At 34.6% G+C, this 20,494-nt stretch overlaps 4 protein-coding genes across 8 annotated transcripts; 2 read left to right on the forward strand and 2 right to left on the reverse strand.

The window, feature by feature from the left end:
* The first annotated feature begins 703 nt into the window (after positions 1–703).
* Positions 704–6,023, forward strand: LOC18033172. 5 transcript variants are annotated; one of them, XM_024178883.1, is made up of 12 exons: positions 704–1,164; positions 1,442–1,540; positions 1,666–1,718; positions 2,784–2,968; positions 3,110–3,218; positions 3,357–3,646; positions 3,868–3,943; positions 4,104–4,571; positions 4,646–5,086; positions 5,171–5,584; positions 5,724–5,865; positions 5,961–6,023. In XM_024178883.1, the coding sequence occupies exons 1-12, from the start codon at positions 1,076–1,078 to the stop codon at positions 5,965–5,967; spliced, it is 2,373 nt and encodes a 790-aa protein (XP_024034651.1). In that variant the 5' UTR covers positions 704–1,075; the 3' UTR covers positions 5,968–6,023. The 5 variants fall into 5 exon arrangements, with proteins under 5 accessions (XP_024034651.1, XP_024034644.1, XP_024034653.1 ...); XM_024178876.1 differs by having other exon boundaries at positions 4,646–5,584; XM_024178885.1 differs by having other exon boundaries at positions 2,898–2,968; positions 4,646–5,584.
* A 206-nt stretch (positions 6,024–6,229) lies between these two features.
* On the reverse strand, positions 6,230–9,792 carry LOC18032158 (protein REVEILLE 6). The gene is made up of 8 exons (XM_006421977.2): positions 9,484–9,792; positions 8,439–8,496; positions 8,070–8,193; positions 7,820–7,990; positions 7,584–7,709; positions 7,378–7,487; positions 7,141–7,200; positions 6,230–6,808 (listed from the first exon to the last, which is right to left on the reverse strand). The coding sequence occupies exons 1-8, from the start codon at positions 9,729–9,731 to the stop codon at positions 6,722–6,724; spliced, it is 984 nt and encodes a 327-aa protein (XP_006422040.1). The 5' UTR covers positions 9,732–9,792; the 3' UTR covers positions 6,230–6,721.
* A 7,223-nt stretch (positions 9,793–17,015) lies between these two features.
* LOC18032121 (heavy metal-associated isoprenylated plant protein 39) lies at positions 17,016–18,097 on the forward strand. Its single transcript, XM_006421980.2, has 3 exons — positions 17,016–17,280; positions 17,385–17,460; positions 17,576–18,097. The coding sequence occupies exons 1-3, from the start codon at positions 17,275–17,277 to the stop codon at positions 17,893–17,895; spliced, it is 402 nt and encodes a 133-aa protein (XP_006422043.1). The 5' UTR covers positions 17,016–17,274; the 3' UTR covers positions 17,896–18,097.
* A 1,529-nt stretch (positions 18,098–19,626) lies between these two features.
* LOC18031261 (uncharacterized protein PAM68-like) lies at positions 19,627–20,480 on the reverse strand. Its single transcript, XM_006421981.2, has one exon. The coding sequence runs from the start codon at positions 20,406–20,408 to the stop codon at positions 19,866–19,868; it is 543 nt and encodes a 180-aa protein (XP_006422044.1). The 5' UTR covers positions 20,409–20,480; the 3' UTR covers positions 19,627–19,865.
* Positions 20,481–20,494: the final 14 nt, after the last annotated feature.

Consider the following 20,494-nt stretch of genomic DNA (forward strand, 5'->3'; position numbering starts at 1 on the left):
TTAATAAATATTGATATTATTAATAATATGGTTGACACAACACGACATGATAAATAACCTTGTTATATTTATATTAAACTACTTCAACACGATTACACGTTATGACATTAATATCAAATAATATGTAGTAATATTATCGAAAAAATAACTAATATATTAACGGAACATTAAATTAATTGCTCATCCCCTGTCTAGATTGTTTTTTAAACTTATTCATGTCATATTTAAATTATATTAATTTATATGACCTATTTTTAGAATAACATTGACAAATTTGTTAATTTTAGATTAATTTTAATTTTTTTAAATATTAAGTATGCCAAATAGGTCAATACGATTAACATTATTAATGAAATGTGTTATATTAGTATTCTGATATCTCAACACCATGAATAAATAAGTTTAAATAAGTTGTATCCGTGTTTGCTTAAATTTGACACAACAACAAACACGATACGATTGCACGAATGTCCCTATGAAATATGAATAACTGAATAAGAGATCTATTTATTACACAATGAATAAGAGATATATTTATTATAAATGAAAAGTCTGTATCCTTATTTGAGATAATGTACAGAAGCAAGGGCCTAAATGAAAAAATACCAAACATTTTCTTTCTTCTTCAACACGGGCACTAAATTAGCAACCGTACCATATATAGCAAATGCTTCTGTGACACCAAAAAAGCGACTGACTGACACACTGAGGTGGTGCTGGTGGCGGTACTTCCGCCTCTGTTAATTTTCTCACACTTTCTTCCTTTCCAAACACACGCATTTTACTCTTTTTTTTTTTTTAACTCACAGAAATATTCCTTCGCTTTTCTCACAAACTTTCCGTGAAGCTTCCTATAAGAACTTACTAAAATACTCTTTCATTTTTTTCTCTGTTCTTCTTTTGTTGTTACTTGATCATACTAAAACGACTTAGTTTCACTGTGCTGATCAACATCGCTAGGGTTTGTACTGCGCACACAAAAATACTAATAATAATAATATAGCTGTCTGATAAGTAATTGAACTTCAAATTTTTGAAATTTCAACTTGTAAGCTTTGTTATTTTTCCCGGGAAAATGAGATCAGAAAGTGAAACTGCTGAGGATCAACGTTCACAGTACCTGTCAAAATCAGACGACGATACTTCAAGTTCAATGTTCCGCAAGTAAATTTTTACAACGCATTTTATTTTTAGTGCATTAAGTTGTTTTTGTTTTTTGTTAAAAGTTATACTGTTTGGTTGCTGAGAAAATGATGGAAAATGGAAAGAAATGATATCATGTGTCTGTTTTGGCTTTAGTGAGTTAGTGGAAGTTCAAACAAACGGATGAACTTCTGGAGTCTGAAAAGTTTGTTTTGTGCTTTTAATGCATTATATGAAGAAATGAGAACAGAGGATCCTGGTAATTAATGTTTGTAATTTATTTTGTTTTGTTGAACAGAAAGTCAAAAATATTGTATACACGAAATGAGCTCATTTCTTTATCTGAGTTGGATTCATGCCAAAAGCTACCAATTGGCCTGGACCAATCGATTTTAGGGTAAGATCATATGATGCTACTGGTGATAATCGGCAGTCCTAATCATTTGAGCTGTTTTTGAATTAGAATGTACTTGAATTGGATTATAATATTGCTTAATTGATTGTCTTTCTAAACTGTTGTAGCAGTGAACTTAGCATTTCTTGGACTGGATTATCGCATTCTTGTCATAATTCAGGTACTTTATACTGTTATTGACATCACCTTGGGTGAGTTACTAGTATTTCAATAGTATTTCAATCTATCATCTGTTTGTTTTGCTGATACATGATTCTTGATTCTGTTTAACAATGTATTTAAGTAATATCTATACTTGGAATATTTTTAATTCCCCAAGATCGATATTCAAAAACCATTCTACATGCTCCCTTAAGTTGGAATATAAGGATTAGGCAGATATCTAGTACTTTAAATTTGGTATGGATGCTATTCTCGAGGTTGAATTTGTGTAAACGATTAGTTGATCAGCTGAAGTTATGTGACGAGAGTCATTAATCCAATATCAATTAGTAATTTATATTGATTTCTGTTATTAGTGAAGGTACTTTATTATTGAATACCTATGTTTTTTTTTTCAAGATGTATTCTGCAGTTAGTAAAACTCAAAATGAAATGCATTTTGTCCTTATTAATCTTGATTATTTTTCTGACACAATGTTCATCTTTCTACAACCAATTCCCAAAATATGAGGGAGTGGAAGATTTGTTTAACTTTTCATCTTGGCTTAGTAGCTAGAATATAAAGAAAGCTTCTGGCTGAAATTGACAAATTGAGGCACCTAAGTACTCTCTGGCTTGATTTTTTGTTCTTCATGTAGCCATATAAATGCTTATTGGTCTGTTTTTATTTGAGGCAGCACTAATAATAGACCTGACTTTCCTGATTTTGTGACAGCACTGGCTTCTATGACTGGCTTTCAGATTAAGATTGTACTAGTGGTGGTGGTGTAGTGTTGAACATAATGTGTTCCCCAATTAACGTAACCATCCTACCTACTTAGGCATTCAGTATTTCTTATGGAAAATATGCCTGTTAGGCAATGTAAGGGGCTGAAATTATAGAGTTGAATTAATATAGACATGTAGGTTATTTACATGCTTGATGCGGTTCTGCTTGAGCTAAATATATTGCAAATGATGATGGCTTTTTCCACATAGATTTCTTGATGACAGACCTGTGATAGTTACATAGTTGCATTAATTTTTTTTGTGGTGGCATTGAGACATTCATAGTTCAATGCAGACCCTGGCACATTTCATGGCTACCTGCCTCGACATTTGCACCCTAATCAAGAATGTGATCTTAGCAGAAGTGGTGATATTGCATCTAATTGTGTTTCTGAGGCTACTGATTCAGTGGTTAAAGGCAGTGAATATCATCTACCCAAGAGGAGTGATGGGGCTTATCGGCCTCCGCATCTCTGTAAGGTATTGATAGTAATGTAGTAGAGCATTTAACCACTTCAGAAGATTTATGTAATTGTCGTTATAGTCCAAAACATAAGGAATAGGTTTAAAAAGTTATATCCAAAAGGTATGGTTTATGATCAAAATTTGTTTTCCTTTCAGGCTAAAATACAATCTAGGGCAGAGAACGAGGACTTCTATAACAATGAGACATTTGGTTCTTCCGAGAATCTGAGTCAGGAGAGTGCAGAGGAGGAAAGAAGGAGAAGAGGTAAAATCTCTTTCCTGTTTTTTCTCTTGTTAGGTGGATTTATATCAGTGGTGCATTTTTGCTTTTCATGGTTCAGTCACCCAGACAGTAAATGTTCCCAACTGATCTTATATTGCTAACGTGAATCCCTCCATTCAGATTCATTTGAGCTGATGAGAAAGGAACAGCTCAAAGCTTTTCAGGAGAAACAAAATAAAATTCTTGATGAGCATAAAGAGAACTTGGACCCAGAAATTGGCCTGCTTCTGGAGGCTAATGGAAATTGTAAGAGGTTTATGAACAAATACAATGAGTCAGAGGAATCTGTGGCCTCTCAAGCTGAAGCTGGCGACCCTGCTGGTCATGCTTTAGCATCCACATTTCTTCTTCCCGCAGTTCTTGAAAGCAGATCCCTTACAAAATCCTTAACAAGTACCTTTACATCAGAGGTAATTGATTCTGCAGCTCTTGGAAATATGAGCAACAAAGTTAATGTAAATCTTTCATATTTACTTTAGAACTTAAAATTGTATTCTCTTCAATGAATGCTTGTGAGCTTATTCATCATTGCTCTCCCTCTTAAGTGGAAATTTTAGTTGAAACAACAGAGTTTCTAAGTGATGTTACAGTTGATATTTCTAATGTCCCCATTTTTTTGTTACCTTATCAGCCCTGTGACACTAAAAGAGATCAGATCAAGGGCTATGGGTTGCATTCTTCTGGTTTAGATGATCAGTTTCTTGGAGGTATGCTTATACCATTGATGATATTCAAGTTAAAGTAGTTTGTTTTTTAAACAATTTTATGTTAACTAGAAACTGGGGGATATTATGTAAATATCAATTTTTCTAATTATTGCCAGTTGAGTTTTAGAGAATCTGAAGTCAGTCTTTGATATTTCAATAGAGAAGGAGCCAGCTGGTGGCATCTCATCTGGTTACTTGAAAGAGGGTTTTGAAGTGCATGGACCACAGAATGAAGAAGTTGCCCGGCAGAACTCTGCAAATTTACCTTCAGGAAGAAATGAACCTGTTCAGACTCTTATGGCATCTACCACCTCTTCAGCCATTGATGAGATCTTTGAGCAATTGCATTATAGGAATAAACGGAATGTGACTCCATTAGTTCTTCCTCATGAATACTTTGAACTATCCACGCTGCCAGATCCCATTGAACTTTACTCGACTAACCATCACTCTGTGAAAGGCTGGAGTACTAAAACTAGAAAGGGAAAGTATCCAACTTCTGCTGCTGATCATGCTTCGTCTCAGTACCTCTCTTTGGAAAAAAAGGGGCTATGCCAAACAGACGCAGAAACATCTTCAAAGCTAAACAGGGAAACCTTAGATAAACTTTGTTTTTCCGAAATTGAAGGTAATGGTAACATGCTTAATAATTCAATACTTGGAATTTTGATAAGAAATTGACCCATGACCCTTCTTTAACAGGTTTCCCAAAGGATTCGCAAACAACTGAATTTTCCAGTATTCAAAGAGACTCTCTCGGCATGCTTACAAGGAATGATGTATTGAAGCCTCACAGGTTGTCTAATGAATCTGGATCCATGAAGATAAATTGTGAAGGTATCATGTCCTCAAGCTGGACTAAGCAAACTGTAGCAAGTAAAATTGAGGAGAATCTATCAATCTCCGATGATAACCAGACCAAAATAGGATTTAATCTTGGAAGTGAGCCAGCTTGTATGCATCCCAATTCAGCAGATGAACTTTTTTTACCGGATGAGGATAGTTTGATTACAGCGGATGACTACATACTTCCGCTAGAATCCACTTCCATGTCTGCCGGTCGTTTGTTTAAAGATAATTTGTTGACCTCAAGTTCCCAAGTTGATGTTAATGACAAGCTAGCAGATCTGAACCCATTTCTTGGTGAGAAAAGATCTACTCAACTTGGTTTAGAGGGTCCTGTTTTTGATTCATATGATAAAATGGGCCTGGAGAGTTTTTATGCAGCTTTGCATACCCAGCATTGTTTCCCACAATTCGGGCACTGTCAGATGAATCCAGGGAGGGCTAATTTCAAATCTTCAGATGCTCAGCAAGTTCAAATACCAGCATCAAATTCAAAGACCAATATTTACACTCCACAGCCACTCTGTTTCCAATCAAATGTGCTTGCTGATCCATTCCGACACCCTCATGCTGATCTAAGAAGGTTTGGTCATCCTACAAATAGTCCTCTGCCACAGCAAATGCCGGGTCCAAACAATTTTGCTCATCACCTAGTTCATGGATTTCCAAGAGGTTTGCCTTCTTCTCATCCCAATGGCGGAATGACTTCTAATGGTCAGGAGCTATACCCACCTCAACATTTACCTTACCATTATCAGCGACAAAATTATGGGCCCTTCAGAGTGCCAAACTCTGGTAAAAAATAACTTAACTGGCTCGTTAAGCTTATGATTTGTCATGTTATGAAATTCTGCCATGCTCGACATGTTTTTATGATTTGGAATTGAATTTTAAGATAGGTCATTTCTGATTGCAAAGTTTGTGTGGTAATTAGGTCATACTGCTGGTGTTATCGGTTATCCAGCTGCAGTTGGTAAGCCGTTTCAGATGGAAGAAAGATCAAGACAGACACATCCCTTACCTGATGTTGGTCGTGGTTCAGGAAACTTTGGCAAACAGGTGGACACGGGATTTTGGTAAGGACAATAGCTGATTTGGAAGTACTGCATATAGTTCAGTTAGATTACCTCAGGTTCGCATTGATGTTTAATTTTTTTTTTTTTGACGGTAGGTACTAGATGCTGCCTGGCATGAGTTTAGGAGCACTTTTTCGTTTTTTTTTTTTTTTTTTTTTTTTTTTTGTAAACAGCATTTACTCACAACTTGTATACATAATAATGACGGAAAAAAGGGAAAAAGAATGGAGTCGATACATTTCAAGAACAAATAGAGTGACATTTTTTGTGACGTGTAAATGTAGAAATTTCCCGATTTGCTGGACTCAAGCTGTAGCAGCTTCGATGTTGTTTGGCCCAAAAAATAACGAACAGATCCCACAAATTAAAAAAGTCCACAAAATTGAAATTAGTAACATACTAGCTCTCACTAAAATTACAGCTGCATGCCCAACATTTGCGCCTACAGCACAGAAATTACAGATACATTTACTACAATAACAAGTCAAAACTTGAATACAAAACAATCCAGCACTTTACAGAAATATCATTCCCAAATTACCTTGAACTATACACTCTAGAACTGTGATTTCCATCTCTTTTATATATATATACATGAACCCAGAACAGCGAATCTCAATGTCTAATTGCAGCCAATTGTCAGACTGCCAGGATACACCAGTAAAAACCTCTGCAGTGTTTCTTTACTAGAAGTAGGGCAGTTTGAAGCTCCCTAATAATCATTTTCCCTGACATATCATCATACCAGCGTCGGTACTTTGTATGCAAAAATGAATGAAAACCCAGTCCTGGAACAGTTGCCTAAGTTAAGAGAAGATTTGTATCCCATCACCCACCAAAGCAAAATAACATTCTTCTATTGGCCACCACCGAGGAGGAGATTGTTCGTACCACTATGGTTAGCTGTCTCCGGGTCAATCTCATATGATGACAGCAGCCTTCTCTGCATTAATAGGTCGAGAAATTGTATTGCAATGTTAATAAGGAAATATAATAACTAATTTTAGCTCAATTAGTTTTTTAAAGAACTGAAGATTTGTAAAGCATGCTCTGAATTGTGAACCAAATGAAACAGAGAACGATTTAAGCAAATTTGTTCCATGTGATGATAAGATGGAGCAATGCTTAAGGCTAAGGAGCACACTCCCATCTACACACCCCGAGCTGCTCGAAGACCATCTCTATGACAATGGTGTACGTTAAACAGAAAGGGACGTAAAGTATGGAACAGTGAATTTAAATAACCAAATTAAGAGTTTATTAGAAGACACCTACATGATCCTCAAAATCAGGGCTGGTCAGATTAATTGAGAGGTTTCTCATCAACAACAGAACCTGCATAGAAGCCAGATAGATGAGTAAACATTGAGAAAATTGTAGTAACCAGAGGCGTCAAGCTAAAGTGACAATGATGGACTTGGATTAAACTAAAGATCAATTATAAAGCCAGCAAAGCTTTACTTTTATTCGTAAGGAATGAAAAAAAAAAGTAGAGTTTTTAATATAACATACTGTTTCAACATCTATAGGATCCATCTTTTTAAGTTTCTGCACATGATCGGAAGCATTGGGGTCAAAGACACTGCCGATGAAGGTGTACACTTGAGCAAAGTCAGGCAGAACTGCATCAAACAAAAGAGCATTAATAGTGCTAAGAAAAAAATTTGACAGAATATTGCATGAATTGTACTCAAGTGCTAGCAGCACAAATGCCCAACCTCTTAATGGATGGCTATTATTCCCTTGATCAGTCAATTCCCCTCCTTGATCAGTCAATTCCCCTGATACTCGTGCTTTTGGAGTACTATCGGTACTATTGCTACGATTGTTTGCCACTTCTGGTCCTGCAAAGCAGATATCAAAATTAAGAAACATGTCTGAAATCTAATATAAAGGCCACGTATAGCATTAATTAGGTTGGTGTTACTGATATAACATGATTAAACAAATGCACCTTTTGACGCAGGTGATAAGCTGACTGTTTGAACATTGTTTGTCCAGGAAGTTGCAGCACTAGCCATAGGAATCATAAGCATTGATGAAGAATCAGGCCTCAGAAAATGTCCAGGTTCTAGTTGAGCAGATGATGATTGGAAGGAACCAGACACTTGTGAGAGCATTGGAGCTGTCAAAAGCATCATACAGGATTTTATTAAATTTGCATAGTAACCACTAATAAATACTTCAAAGCAAACTCTTCTCACCATTTTTCGAGGCCTTTTGAGGATAAGGATGAGCAGCTTTCCTTTTAGGCCTGGGCGGAGGTAAATGTTCAGCTGTTCCATTCTTCTGCACCTTTAGAAAGTACTTCTGTGCATGACTGCGAATCTGCCAAGGAGTGCCGTTAAATTTCCATCACTTTTTGTAGATACAGGTATCCATTAGTATATGAAGTAATAAGGAATACTTCAATTGTAGATTATGAAACAATACATCAAATCAGTCGGCACTCAGGAATTGACTGCACATAGAATGTTAGCCGAAGAACAAATTAGGAGGTATAAGTGACACAAAAGAGAGAGATGTGCAGATAATAATAGATAACATAAAAGGGATTCTGCACTTTAAGGTACCTGAATAACCGTCTTTGACCCAATAAATGCTTCAATCTTCTTCCAGTCACGGTCAAATCTGAACAGAATCATGATAATATAAGGCCATCGGGAAAGAAAAACAGGCACCAGAATAAGAATTAACATAAAAGCATCCTCTGTCTCTGTGGATAGTCAATTAAATTTCAACCTTAAATGAATTTCTCCAAGACAATATTCTCTCTCGCATCAATAAAGAACCAGTAATCCTGAAAGTTTTAAACAATATTTAGAATTGGTTTTAAAAAATGCTCCATTCATGAGGATCATACAACATACACTATTTAGAAGCACCTACTGGGTACCTTTTACTTTGTTTCCACAGCAGTTGCCCGTGCCTCACAATACAATGAATGTTTTCCAGAAGAAATTAACTTTAAAAATGGGCTTCTTTGATGCACCTAATAAGAGAATTAACTATTTGCGAATCCCCATCTAAAAATTTGAGACTTTTTTCTTTCAATTGTCAATTTGAGTAATATAAATTCCCAACAAATGACCAACTCAAGCAAAGAAACAAATCAGTCAATTCATATAGAAAACATCCATTTTGCAAATGAAATAGCTTCTAATAACTTAATTAATAGCTAACATTTTCTTCCCCCTTTTTTTCTTTTCAAAAAAGAAATAAACTGAATGTTTCAAATAGAAAAAATGTTAATTTTCCTCAGCTTCCCTCAAACCTTTTTTTTGGGAACAAAAATTCAAAGTTTGAAATAATAAAAAACTAATTTTAACAAAAATTTGAAGTAAAAAAAAGTAAAATTTCTTGAATTCCCTCACTGGATTTCTTAAAATCCAAATAGGAGCTAAACTCGTTTATTCTCATTCAAAATTTTCTCGACATCCAAACAAAATCCAATCACTTCCAAACTCTCAAACCCTAACCAAAAATTAGAGAAAAGCCACCAAAAGTATCAATAACAAATACGAACATTCAACTAAAGCATACACAACTCAATTAAAAACCAAACAGTTTAAAGAGCTTCAAAACGAGAGGGAAATGAAGAGTTTAATGCATACTTACAGCTGAAGAGCTTCAAGGAACTTGTCGTGCTCGGGTTCGGTCCAGCTCTCTCTAGACTTGGTGATTGTATACGGTTTCCGGATCTTCTTACTCGGATCCTCCGACGTGGACACCGTTGACGTCCCGGCGGCAGCAGCTGCTGCCGTTGGCGTTGTAGCTGACGAGGCGAAAGGTCCGAGTCCAGGTAAGGCCATGCCATTAGGATCCAAGTAGAATCCTTCTGCCGGGTTCGGGATTTTTGATACCATCAAATCTTTTTGTTTGGAGGTTTTAGTTTTTAGTTGCGCGACGAATCGAATGAAATGTGGATTTAGGTGGAGCGTTGGAGGCTTTATATGATCAGTTTATGGGGTTAAGTATTCACTACTGCGGATTTTAGGTGGGTTTGGATGATTGACTACTAAGAGTCTGCCACGTCAAAAAGGGCGATTGGAGGGCCAGTTTGCTTTTTTATTTATAATTCCATTAAGCCTACACCTTTGTGCCACTCAATAACATTCTTATTATTTTAATTTGACTTTTTTTTAATGAATCCAATTTAAAATTTATATGTTTCATGAAAACTATGGATAGGGATTTTCTTTCTTTAATTTTCTCCAATCTTATTCTTTTTTAAGTACGACTTTATGTAGGAGGGGCTTCAGCTTCTTCTGGGCCATTAATTTGTCTTTTAAATGTATTTTAAATCCCTTCTGAAAGAGTTAAATAAGAAGAATTTGGATATATTTTTTTTAACAAAAAACTTTTACTTCAATGCTAAGAGTATTATTTTGATGGTTGTAAAGTTTTAGTTCAAATTCCAATAGTCACTTTTTTTTGAATTTGCGTATTTAAAATAAATAATTTTTTTATTATTCTTATTATTTAGAATTTAAAAGAAAGTAATAGAATTTGAGTTTATGAGACTTGAAATGTATTCAAGTGAATATTAAAAACAAAGCACCCCAAATTAAATAAAATTTTTTGAACTAAGCCCCCCCTAATTTAAATGTCCAGGTCTACCACTGGCTAGACTCTCTAAGAGTGCGTTTGAAATTGAGATGCTGTGGAAAAAAAAGCTATAATTATAAAATAAAAATTTGTAATATGTATTAAATATAAGTTTTAAATAATAATTGTGATCAAATTATTAAAAATATAATAGATTTTCAATTATACAAGTGAAAAATCATATTAACATATCTTTTAAGTTACAGCAGCTAGTGTTTACCAAATATTTTAGTATTGTAACTTTTAAGTTAGAGGCTGCCCAACCTCAATTCCAAACACACCCTAAATGGCTTGAACCTTAAACCTTTAGTTTAATTTGAGTCCTAATAAGAATTGAGTTTATTATTCTTTTATAAATGATAATAATGCTAGAACCACAAACACTTGTGTTGATTTTAGTAGAGTGTGGGATATATCTTATATTTATTATCTAATAATCTTTCAACAATTCGTGATTATATTATAATTATGAGAATTTAAACTTTTGTTGGAACCCTACTTGTATTGTCCTAAAAGTTTTAATCTTTTTCTAGTTGCATATTGCAAGTTCTATAACTGTGTGTTGAATAAACGCGCATTTAGCTGCATAAGAGGATGAATTGTCTACCGTGGGCCGGGAGCCAGCGGAATTTATTCTCAAAGAAGACAAAGCATGGGGACGTGGAGGGGAGAGCAGGGGAATGGTCGGTCCTAAAGGTGACGGCGACGTAGAAACGATAAACTCCTTCGAGTGCCGGACACGTGGCGGAGATTTGTGCAGTTGACACTTGGGATCCTGTAGTTTTGATGTGGTCTCATAGGTTGATCGGTTTGGTGGCCAGAAACGATGACACATGATCACTAGACATACACAAATATATTTTGAGGCGTGGAAGATATTTAATGTGGGACCCACTTAAATTGCACCAGTGAAGATTTTTATACGACGGTCGATTTCAATTTGCTTTTTTGTTGATTTTTTGCTTTGTCGTGTGGCTTGCTGTGAATAGTGTAGTGTTGATAGAACACCATAATTTGTGGTGAATGTGAAATGCTATGAAATGATGGGCTTGAGGCCCAATGTGATTGGCATTTTTAGGGAAACGGGATTCATGGGCTCAATGAATTGAAGGTCCATAAGATATGACGTCATTCATATCTTTCTCAGCCAATAACAACAGCTATTTCAAAGCACAAATAACTAATTTAAAAATTACGTAAGGAAGATAAAATTACTCAAAATTAATTCAAAATCGTCCGAATTGAATATTTTAGTTCAATTTGAATCCGAAATCCATTTGGAAATTCTGAACTGAACTGTTCTCCAAACAATCGAAAGATATAAGGAAAATCAAATCTAAATTAAATTGATTTAATTTATTACGATTGTTGAAAAATTCTGAACCATAACCATCTCAATCCTAAACATATCCTTACACTAAGAGATGCATGTTGTATTCTCAGACGTGATGCTTTAACGATGGAATTTATGAGTCATTTTGTCATTAAAATGTACGTAAAATTACGCGTAAAAGTGAAGAATTTGTATGCTTAATAATACAAGAAGTGTGTAGGGAGATTCTCTTTCACAATTGACATAACGTTACGAATCCCCACTTCTGGTTATCTTATAAGCAATAACACGACATGCTTTTTGCTTGAGGAGTCGGTGGTATCATTTTCTACCGCAAATAAACAACTTGGACCAGGGACGGATGCAGCATATGACCAGTGGGGACTCAAGCGGTCAAGCCCTCACTGGCCAAAAATAAAAATAAAAAATAAAAGAAAAAATATTTTAATTTTTTAATTAATTCCCATAAAATTTAAATTTTGACTTTTAAGAAATATAAAAACTTATATTTTAATTAAAAATAATGATAGTCTACCATCTAAAATATTTTTTATTCTAAAAAATATGGTTAATTCTATCAGTTTATATAATAATAGTATAACAAATGTTTTCAGTAATAAAACTCATGAAGAATCATCTTTGGAATCGGATGGGATAAGTGATAGTTTGGTTGTTTATATAGGAAACAATAAATTTAATAATATTGATAATGAGTCTATTGCATAACATTTTTAAAATATAAAAGTGCGTAGAGATTAATTATAAATGTATTAGCAAATATTTTATATATTCAAATTTTTAGTTTTTTATATTTTATTATTATCTAATTTAGCCCCCGGTAAATTATTTTTCTAGATCTGCCAGTGCTTGGACCCATTAGAAAGAGATTGGAAAAATTGCCCTTTTTTCTGACATCATATATATCATTATTTATTTGTTATATAATAGTCTCTACATTGTCTAATAAATTATTAGCCCATTTGAGAATGTGGTGAGGTAACTGCGCTGCCAAACCCCAGCTACAAGTATTACCAGTTACTAAGGTATTTGGTAATACTTGTAGCTGGCCTTTGGCAGCTTAGCAAATTTTTTTTCCAATTTCTACTCCACAATTGTAACTTCTACTCCACAGCTGTAACTTCTACTCCACAACAGCTACAACTTAAAAGCTGCAGCATCTTACTCCCAAACACACCCTATATTAAACAAATAATTCAGTAGAACGATGTCATGTTACAAAAATCATTCACATAATGCACATGAAATCACTCACCGTATCATTTTTGTTTTAAGATTTGAATTACATTAGGTGATGATAATTAATTGATCCAAGGCAGGAATTATACCCATATTAAGCTATTAACTTTTAGAATAAGGGTATTCTTCTTTTTTTTTTGTTCCCTTATAGTCTTTCCTTATTAAATGAGTGGTTAAATTGAGTTTTGAACTTTAATATTGAAAATTAAGTTTTTCTTTCACTTTATTTACGATTAAACTAATCTTTTTAATTAAATTTAAAAATAAAGAAATACTAGGAAAGAAAAAGACAACAGAAAAGATCTAATCCTAATCTTGAACTTTTTTAAGTAGTGAATATACAGGATTGCTTTAGTCAAAAAAGTTAATTATTCCACAATCCTTATATAAAGCGACTTTATATAATTTTCTCATATTCACGTGTAAGAGTCATGAACTGATGTCATTTATGGATAATAATTATTTTGACAGCATCAGTGGGTGAAAAGAAGCTGCTTTCTTTTAATAATTTAGCTACAAAAAAAATGAAGGTAGCATTCTTTCTATGAACAAATTTTGTATTTTGAGGCACACGTGGACATATAAAAGTATGTTTACTTTTTTTTTTTTGCCCTTTTCTTTTTCATGAAAGAAAAAGCTGTATCTTTTTAAGATATAGCACAAAATAAAAAAAAAATGAGTTTATTATTATTATTTCCTTCCTCGTGGAATAAAGAGGTACTTTTAAGTTGTGGGTACGTGATGACAAAATGAAAGAGATGGCCGTTAACACAGCCATGGGCCATTCAAGGTTTTGAATTTAACTACCCCTTCCGTGCTTCTTTCTTAATTATTTCCTGTCACATTGTTTGGATGCTGGGAAATTGAAAGAAACTTGAGTCTGGTTTTTTCTTTGAGTTTGACTATTGGCACTCTTATGATCTCCTCATAAAATTCTTTTTTTAGTTATATTCATTTTATTTTTAAAAATGCCTCTTTTTTTAGATTCATTTTTTTAAGTTCTCAATTTTCATTTGTCTAATAAATTTGTATAATTTATTTTAGTTAGATAGGAATGAACATATATATATTGTGAAAAGGATTGATTATGAATTAAGTAATTTGTTGACAAAAAATCTAAATGTGTTTAATTTTCAATTGTGTTTAATTATAATTTTATTTAAAGTGAGGTTTTGTAAGAATAATGTAAGGGTGCCAATAGCTCCACTCTTTTTTCTTTCGTTTGGTGTAATTTCTAGAAGGGAACATGAAGGACTAGAAATTGACAATGATTGGAGATGTAGAGCGAATAACTGTAGTCAGCAAACTGAGAAAAGTTATTGTATCAAAGAAAGCGATATCACCCATGTGATCAGCTCTGCACAGATAGCCTCAATTGGACTAGCAAAAAAATAAGCCTAAAAATTTGAGACAGTCTCAGTTGTTTTGAGTAATTTACACAGTTATAAAAATTTTGAACATTTAATGAAGTCGCGTGACTGCTTTCCATTACTTTGCTGGCTAGTAGTATCTTTTTCGCAAGAGGGGTCAAAAACTATATGTAAGTGCTTAACTTCGCTTCCGAGCTGATCTTGTCGGCAAAGGTTTATTCGCTTCATTACTCTTGGGGATCATTCTTCATTATTTCTTCGAGTGAACTTTGGGGGTACTGGTGGACTTAATTAAAATGATACAATTACTAAACCAGTGGGATGATGAGAGCTTGACGTTCTTGTCAATTGGTCCTAATCTTCTGGATGAAGATAATATATACACCCCCGTGTTTTTAGTGTATTAAACTATTTGATATCCGAATATTACATTGGACTCCGACTAATTCAGATTCGAGTCGGGTAGAACCACTAGGGTAGCAAAAATCTCCCAACAAATATTTAATACAGCTGTATTCTCAAGTATCGAACCGAGAACCTTGACTAAGTTAGAACAACTCCATGCTAACTGATCTACACGCCCATGTTATTTTCACTTACGTTAATAGCTTCCTAATGACTGAAATTAAGAGAAAATGTGTAGCATATGGACAAATCAATTTCACATTTCGTACTTTAGCTACTGAGAATGGCATTGAAGAATTTCTTCTCGACTAAACAGAAAATGTAATCCCTTTGTAGTGTGATTAACCTCAAGTAAGATTGCTGCATCTACCGGAACCTGCAGGGGTAGATTCGTATATTCTGCATCTTAGTCCCCAGCAGATTAGAGATAAGAATTGAAAAATAGAAACTTGAGAAAGAAGCAGGCAAGGCACTGCTGTCATGTCCCAGTCCCATATGAAAGATTTAAATAAATAAATAAAAAAACTTAATGAAATCAGAAAACAGCCATGATGTGAGGGGCCTCCAAATTTCAGAGTCCCAGAGTGAGAGTGTGAATCTAATTATATAATTTGCACATGCCAATTGCCAAAGCAGCAAACTGAGAACTTTTTATGTTTTTTTAAACATCTCTTCCGTTGACTGAATGGTGCCAAACGCGTGATTGACTCAGAACGTTCCACGCAGGCACTCGTTTAAGAAAAGAGGGACTCGCTGTTGTGATTCCTAAGTCGTCACGTTGACGAAGACCAGATTAGTCTACAGTCAAACGTCAATGGTGACGGAAGTGTTGTTTCCATGAAGCTGGTTATAACTTTTGTAATTATCACTTTTTGGGAAAAATAAGACCCCTCTGTGCTTCCTAGAGTGACGTAAAATAGAACAAACACGGTCCACTCCTCTCTTCACATTTGCACAGAAAATAGTGGCTTTTTTTTTTTTTTTGGAATTTTGTAGATGTGGCTTAATTAATAAAAGTAGCCCAATTACTCTATTTGGATTTCATACTCAATTAGCCCAAAAAAATGGCCAAGTTGCACATAAATTCTCCCCACTATTTTGTTTGCACACAATCAGTTAGCAGGGTGATCAATATCATGAGAATTTGATCGGCGTCGGAAAAATAACGAAATTTTTGAGCGCTCAATTCATGAGTAATCGATAGACCATTAAGATGTGATTCAAGTTATTTAGGGGCGTTTATGTCTAAAATATCTATTTTTACCTACTAAATAAGAATTATTGAAATTTTCTAATAATCTGATCTCCTTCTAATAAAAAATACATGTGAGTGATTGGTAGTTAATAAATAAAGAAAATGAAATAGTTAAATCCTACCCATACACCATCACTTGAAGATACATAGCATAAGATTTTAAAAAACTCATGAGAGTTTAGATTAGGAGAGGATTTTTATCCAAATAAGAAAGTATTCAATGATTACTTTTGTAAAATTATCTTTAATTTATTACTCATAGATTGAACACTCGATATGCTGATCACCTATCAATTGGGCGCTTGGCATGTTAATTGCACGTACACAATCTATTGATTGCTTGTTTGACAGAGTAATTCGGGACACTTACATATGAAATGTCCATTTTTCACCACAACAATAAGAGATTAGAGATATAGTAAATGAGTTGCTTTCTTTTATAAATTAGACCAAAGTTTGTTTTTTTTAATTATATGGGACTATTGCTCAAACTACAACTCATATTACGTGAGATTATAACTGATATTTATAAATTAGACTATTACTATGACCAACTTACATCAATGCTAATGGAGCTCTGTCCAGATTATAAATATTCGAGGGATGTCTACTCCTCACTCTTGAGTAAGAAAGAAGACTACCTTCATTCAATTTTAATTGAGAAATAAAATACCCCCACAATATATTTGTGGGAGTTTGAACTGGTGAGCAGCAGCCCTGACCACTCGACCACGAGTGGCTAATTAGACCAAAGTTTCTGCTAGTTCTAAATAGTTCCCAAAAACAAAAGCCCTTTCTAACTTCAAAAAGTACCATACAATCACAATGTTGCAACCGCGGTGCTTTTCTGGTTACCCCCAAAATATAGCGGCCTTTATTTATTTTTGGGTTCTACACGCACAACAGTTGCGTTTGCGTTTATTGACCATAAACCATTTATTTTTTCCCCTAAAGTCTCTCTCCTTGTTGTGGATTGACTCAGCTGACTCCACTTGTTTTCATTCAATATAAATTCACAGCATTGGCTATTGCCTCAAACCAATTTGTGCGCATCCATTGCTCTTCTCAAGGCCACTTTCTGCCTCTTCCCCTCCTTTTCTAACAAATATACATCTTTCTTGGATCTGTATCTGCCCCCTTTCTCGATCACTTTTGCTTATATCACTCTAAAGCCAACAAAAATGAAGGTGTGATTTTTATCTCTGCTCCAGATTTTTTATTCTTGTGTAGTCACAACACTTCCACATATAGATCTTTAACAGTATCTGATATATATATATTTTTTTCTCAGAAAGCAGTGTTGAAACTTGGAGTACACGATGATAAAGAAAAGAAGAAAGCCATGAAGACAGTCTCTGGCCTTGCAGGTATATTAATTTTAACCTTTCCTTTTTTAATTAATTAATTAATTAATTGATTGATTAATTACTGTCATCTATTGAAAACCCAGATGATAAATTTTGTACTTTTTTTTTTCTGAAGGGGTGGATTCAATTTCAATGGACATGAAGGAGAAGAAACTGACGGTGATTGGGGACATTGATCCGGTGAGTATAGTGAGCAAGCTGAGGAAGCTGTGTCACACAGAGATACTGTCTGTGGGGCCTGCAAAAGAGCCTGAGAAGAAGAAGGAGGAGCCCAAGAAAGAGGAGGCAAAGAAGGACGATAAGAAGAAAGATGAGCCTAAAAAGGATGATGTGGCCGACCTTGTCAAGGCTTACCAGGCTTATAATCCTCACATGACAACTTATTATCATGTTAGAAGCGCAGAGGAAGATCCTAATGCTTGTGTTATTTGCTGAACTATGAGGTACCACTAGAAGAATGAAGGATCAAAAATAAATTATGAAGAAAAGAAACTGGTGTGTTTTTTTATTTTTGGGTGTACAGTACAGTACTGAGAAATTTGATGATGGGTTAATTCATGTTCCTTATTTCGCAATATGTAAAATTTTGTTAGTGATGTTTGCCGAAATATCAAATTTTGTTAGTGATATTTTTATTCATGGATCATATATTTAGCTGTTTTGGGTTTTTTTTTTTTAATACATATTGTTAACGTGGGGATTTGGCATTATAGAATTGCTTTGCTGGCTTGTGTCTTGTTGCAAGAGGGTTCAAGTAGTCCGGATCATCTCATGTAAGTGCTCTGGAATCATCTGTTTGTCTATTTGTTTACTAGATGATGATTCCAAATTTGGCTAGGCATATTTTGTCATTGGGTCCCTTAAGTTATATTTAAATAAACCAAAAACCAAGATAAAAATAAGATATTGATTCCATATAACCCACTCACATGTGATTCATTTTTACACCATTTTTGTCGGTTTTAAGTTAAAAAAAATAAAATCATTTAATCATTTGGATTCCAACACGAGATCTTAGCTTTGATAATGAATGAGTTTGAATCATTTGAATCTAAGGCCTAAACTATTAGGTAAGCATATTATAAGTGCAACTTGAATGCCTCAAGATTTTTTTATTAGACCGAGTCCTTAGACCTAGCTTGAATTAGTCCAAGTTCAAATGAAATTTGCTTCCGTTTGATAATGACGATATATCTATCAAGACTCAAACAGCAACCAGACGGGAGTAGCCATTCCGCTTCCCCCATGCTTGAATATGACTTTTCCCGTCCGCTTTTTAACGCATGCATATTGACAGACCAATTTTGGCCGGCCTGATTCTCTTCGTTTTTATTCATCTGTTTGTTCTCTTAAATTTGATTCTTGGTTTCTCAAATGTACGGTTATGCTAATCTCAAGAGGAGGAAAGGCCAAAGCCGGCACTCGACGCTTGGTTGATTCGTGAGAACATTGCCAATCATTTTCGACCTTTTTAATTTCTGAGTCTTAATTAAGGTGACGCCAACAAAAACAAACAAACAATAACCTTAATTAACGGGCAAGTTGTGAACTCCATAGACTCTGCGTTGCGTACAAACAACGTACTTAAATATAAATATAATCAAACAATTGAAGTGGCCGTCTATGCTGAAATATTATAGGCTGTATTTGTTGTCTTTTGGGGTTCATTTTGTTTGAAAATTTTTATTATTTGTCATGAATTCAATCTTCTGGAATCATTTCTCTGAAATCAAAGAAGGCGGCCCGCCATTCTGTAGCAGGGCAGAATTGCATCTTGATAGAGTCTTGCCCAGAGTCTTTGTAGCTTAATTAAAGACAGAAAATGATTGAATTTGGAAAAAAACTACGGCCTTTATTGGATGTGATGTCATGAATCAAAGCATTATTGGTATGGAGCTTTATTATGAAGAAAATTTCAACACGAATTGTTTCTATGAGGCGTCACGTTTAGTGATTGTGACTGCTAGTTAAACGTAAGGTTCTTTTCTTCTGCAAACGTCACTAATTTTCTTTTCTTCTTTTCCAAATTCCACCTAGTCCCTCATAATTTGAACATAAAATTGTTAAAAGAAAAAATACTTTTAATGTTGAAGAACACGATTATACAAAGAGTTCTTTATATGTTTCTAACAAAAAGCGAATATTCACAAATGAAGAACGTTTCTAAGAAACTGATGGAGAATTTATTGATAAAAGTATTCACAATACAGTGAGTAAATAACAATTATAATAATAATAATCTGATATCGCATTATAGTGAGAGACAGTATCCTAATTAATTTAGAACTTCTACGTCGTTCATAAATCATAATATGTAATATGTAATGGTGCCCTGCTGCTCACTATACAATGTCCGAAATTGCTCATTGGATCATTTGAAATAATGTATCCTAAATGTCTTCATTTTAACCGTCATCTTCATTCCAAATCTCAACCCAATTCTGCTTAGCTTCCTCAAATCCAAGCAATGAACCTTGCTTCTCTGCATCCCAGCTACTAGAAAGTGACCCATAAGCAATTCCAACAGCAGATAGTCCAAAAGTCAGGAAAGTTGTTACCAATGGAATCCAAAGTGGCAAATCAAAGAGCTGCTTTTCCTTCACAACACCAAAGAAATGCAAGGAAGCTATGCCGGTGGCCAATGGAACCCCAACAGAGACCAAGATTCTCACTATGATTCTCTCCAATACCACCTGTGGAAGATGATCCTCATCACTGTTATTGTTGTTGTTGTTCTCGTCGTCAGAAGCACTCTTGTTTAAGCTAGCTGGTGGTGAAGTGTTTCTGGCTCCAAACCCTTTTGCATTGGCATGAAGTTTCCATGATGTGGTGGGATGGCTTGTTAGGCTTTGCTGGGTTGTGGGGTGGGTAAAAGAGCTTCTGAGATTCCATACTGAAGGCTTTTGGAAAAGCAGAAGCGGGTTTTGGGAAGAAAGAAGAGTTCTCATAAGTGCTTTTTTAGCTGTAGCTTTTGTGACCAGACCATAAGTGCGTGTTAATGTGTTATTGACTTATTGTAGCTAATTATCTTATC

Source organism: Citrus clementina, unplaced genomic scaffold (assembly GCF_000493195.1).
Source record: "Citrus clementina cultivar Clemenules unplaced genomic scaffold, Citrus_clementina_v1.0 scaffold_9, whole genome shotgun sequence".
Classification (NCBI taxonomy): Eukaryota; Viridiplantae; Streptophyta; class Magnoliopsida; order Sapindales; family Rutaceae; genus Citrus; species Citrus x clementina.

Coding starts and splice junctions, on each gene's coding strand:
- LOC18033172 (XM_024178876.1), top strand. CDS start 1,076: ATGAGATCAGAAAGTGAAACTGCTGAGGATCAACGTTCACAGTACCTG. Junction 1,541..1,665: donor CTGGACCAATCGATTTTAGG/GTAAGATCATAT, acceptor AAACTGTTGTAG/CAGTGAACTTAGCATTTCTT. Junction 5,585..5,723: donor CTTCAGAGTGCCAAACTCTG/GTAAAAAATAAC, acceptor TGTGGTAATTAG/GTCATACTGCTGGTGTTATC.
- LOC18032158 (XM_006421977.2), bottom strand. CDS start 9,731: ATGGTATCAAAAATCCCGAACCCGGCAGAAGGATTCTACTTGGATCCT. Junction 7,991..8,069: donor TCAAAAGGCCTCGAAAAATG/GTGAGAAGAGTT, acceptor TGCTTTTGACAG/CTCCAATGCTCTCACAAGTG. Junction 7,201..7,377: donor ATCCTATAGATGTTGAAACA/GTATGTTATATT, acceptor GCTTCTATGCAG/GTTCTGTTGTTGATGAGAAA.
- LOC18032121 (XM_006421980.2), top strand. Junction 17,461..17,575: donor GACAGTCTCTGGCCTTGCAG/GTATATTAATTT, acceptor TTTTTTCTGAAG/GGGTGGATTCAATTTCAATG.
- LOC18031261 (XM_006421981.2), bottom strand. CDS start 20,408: ATGAGAACTCTTCTTTCTTCCCAAAACCCGCTTCTGCTTTTCCAAAAG.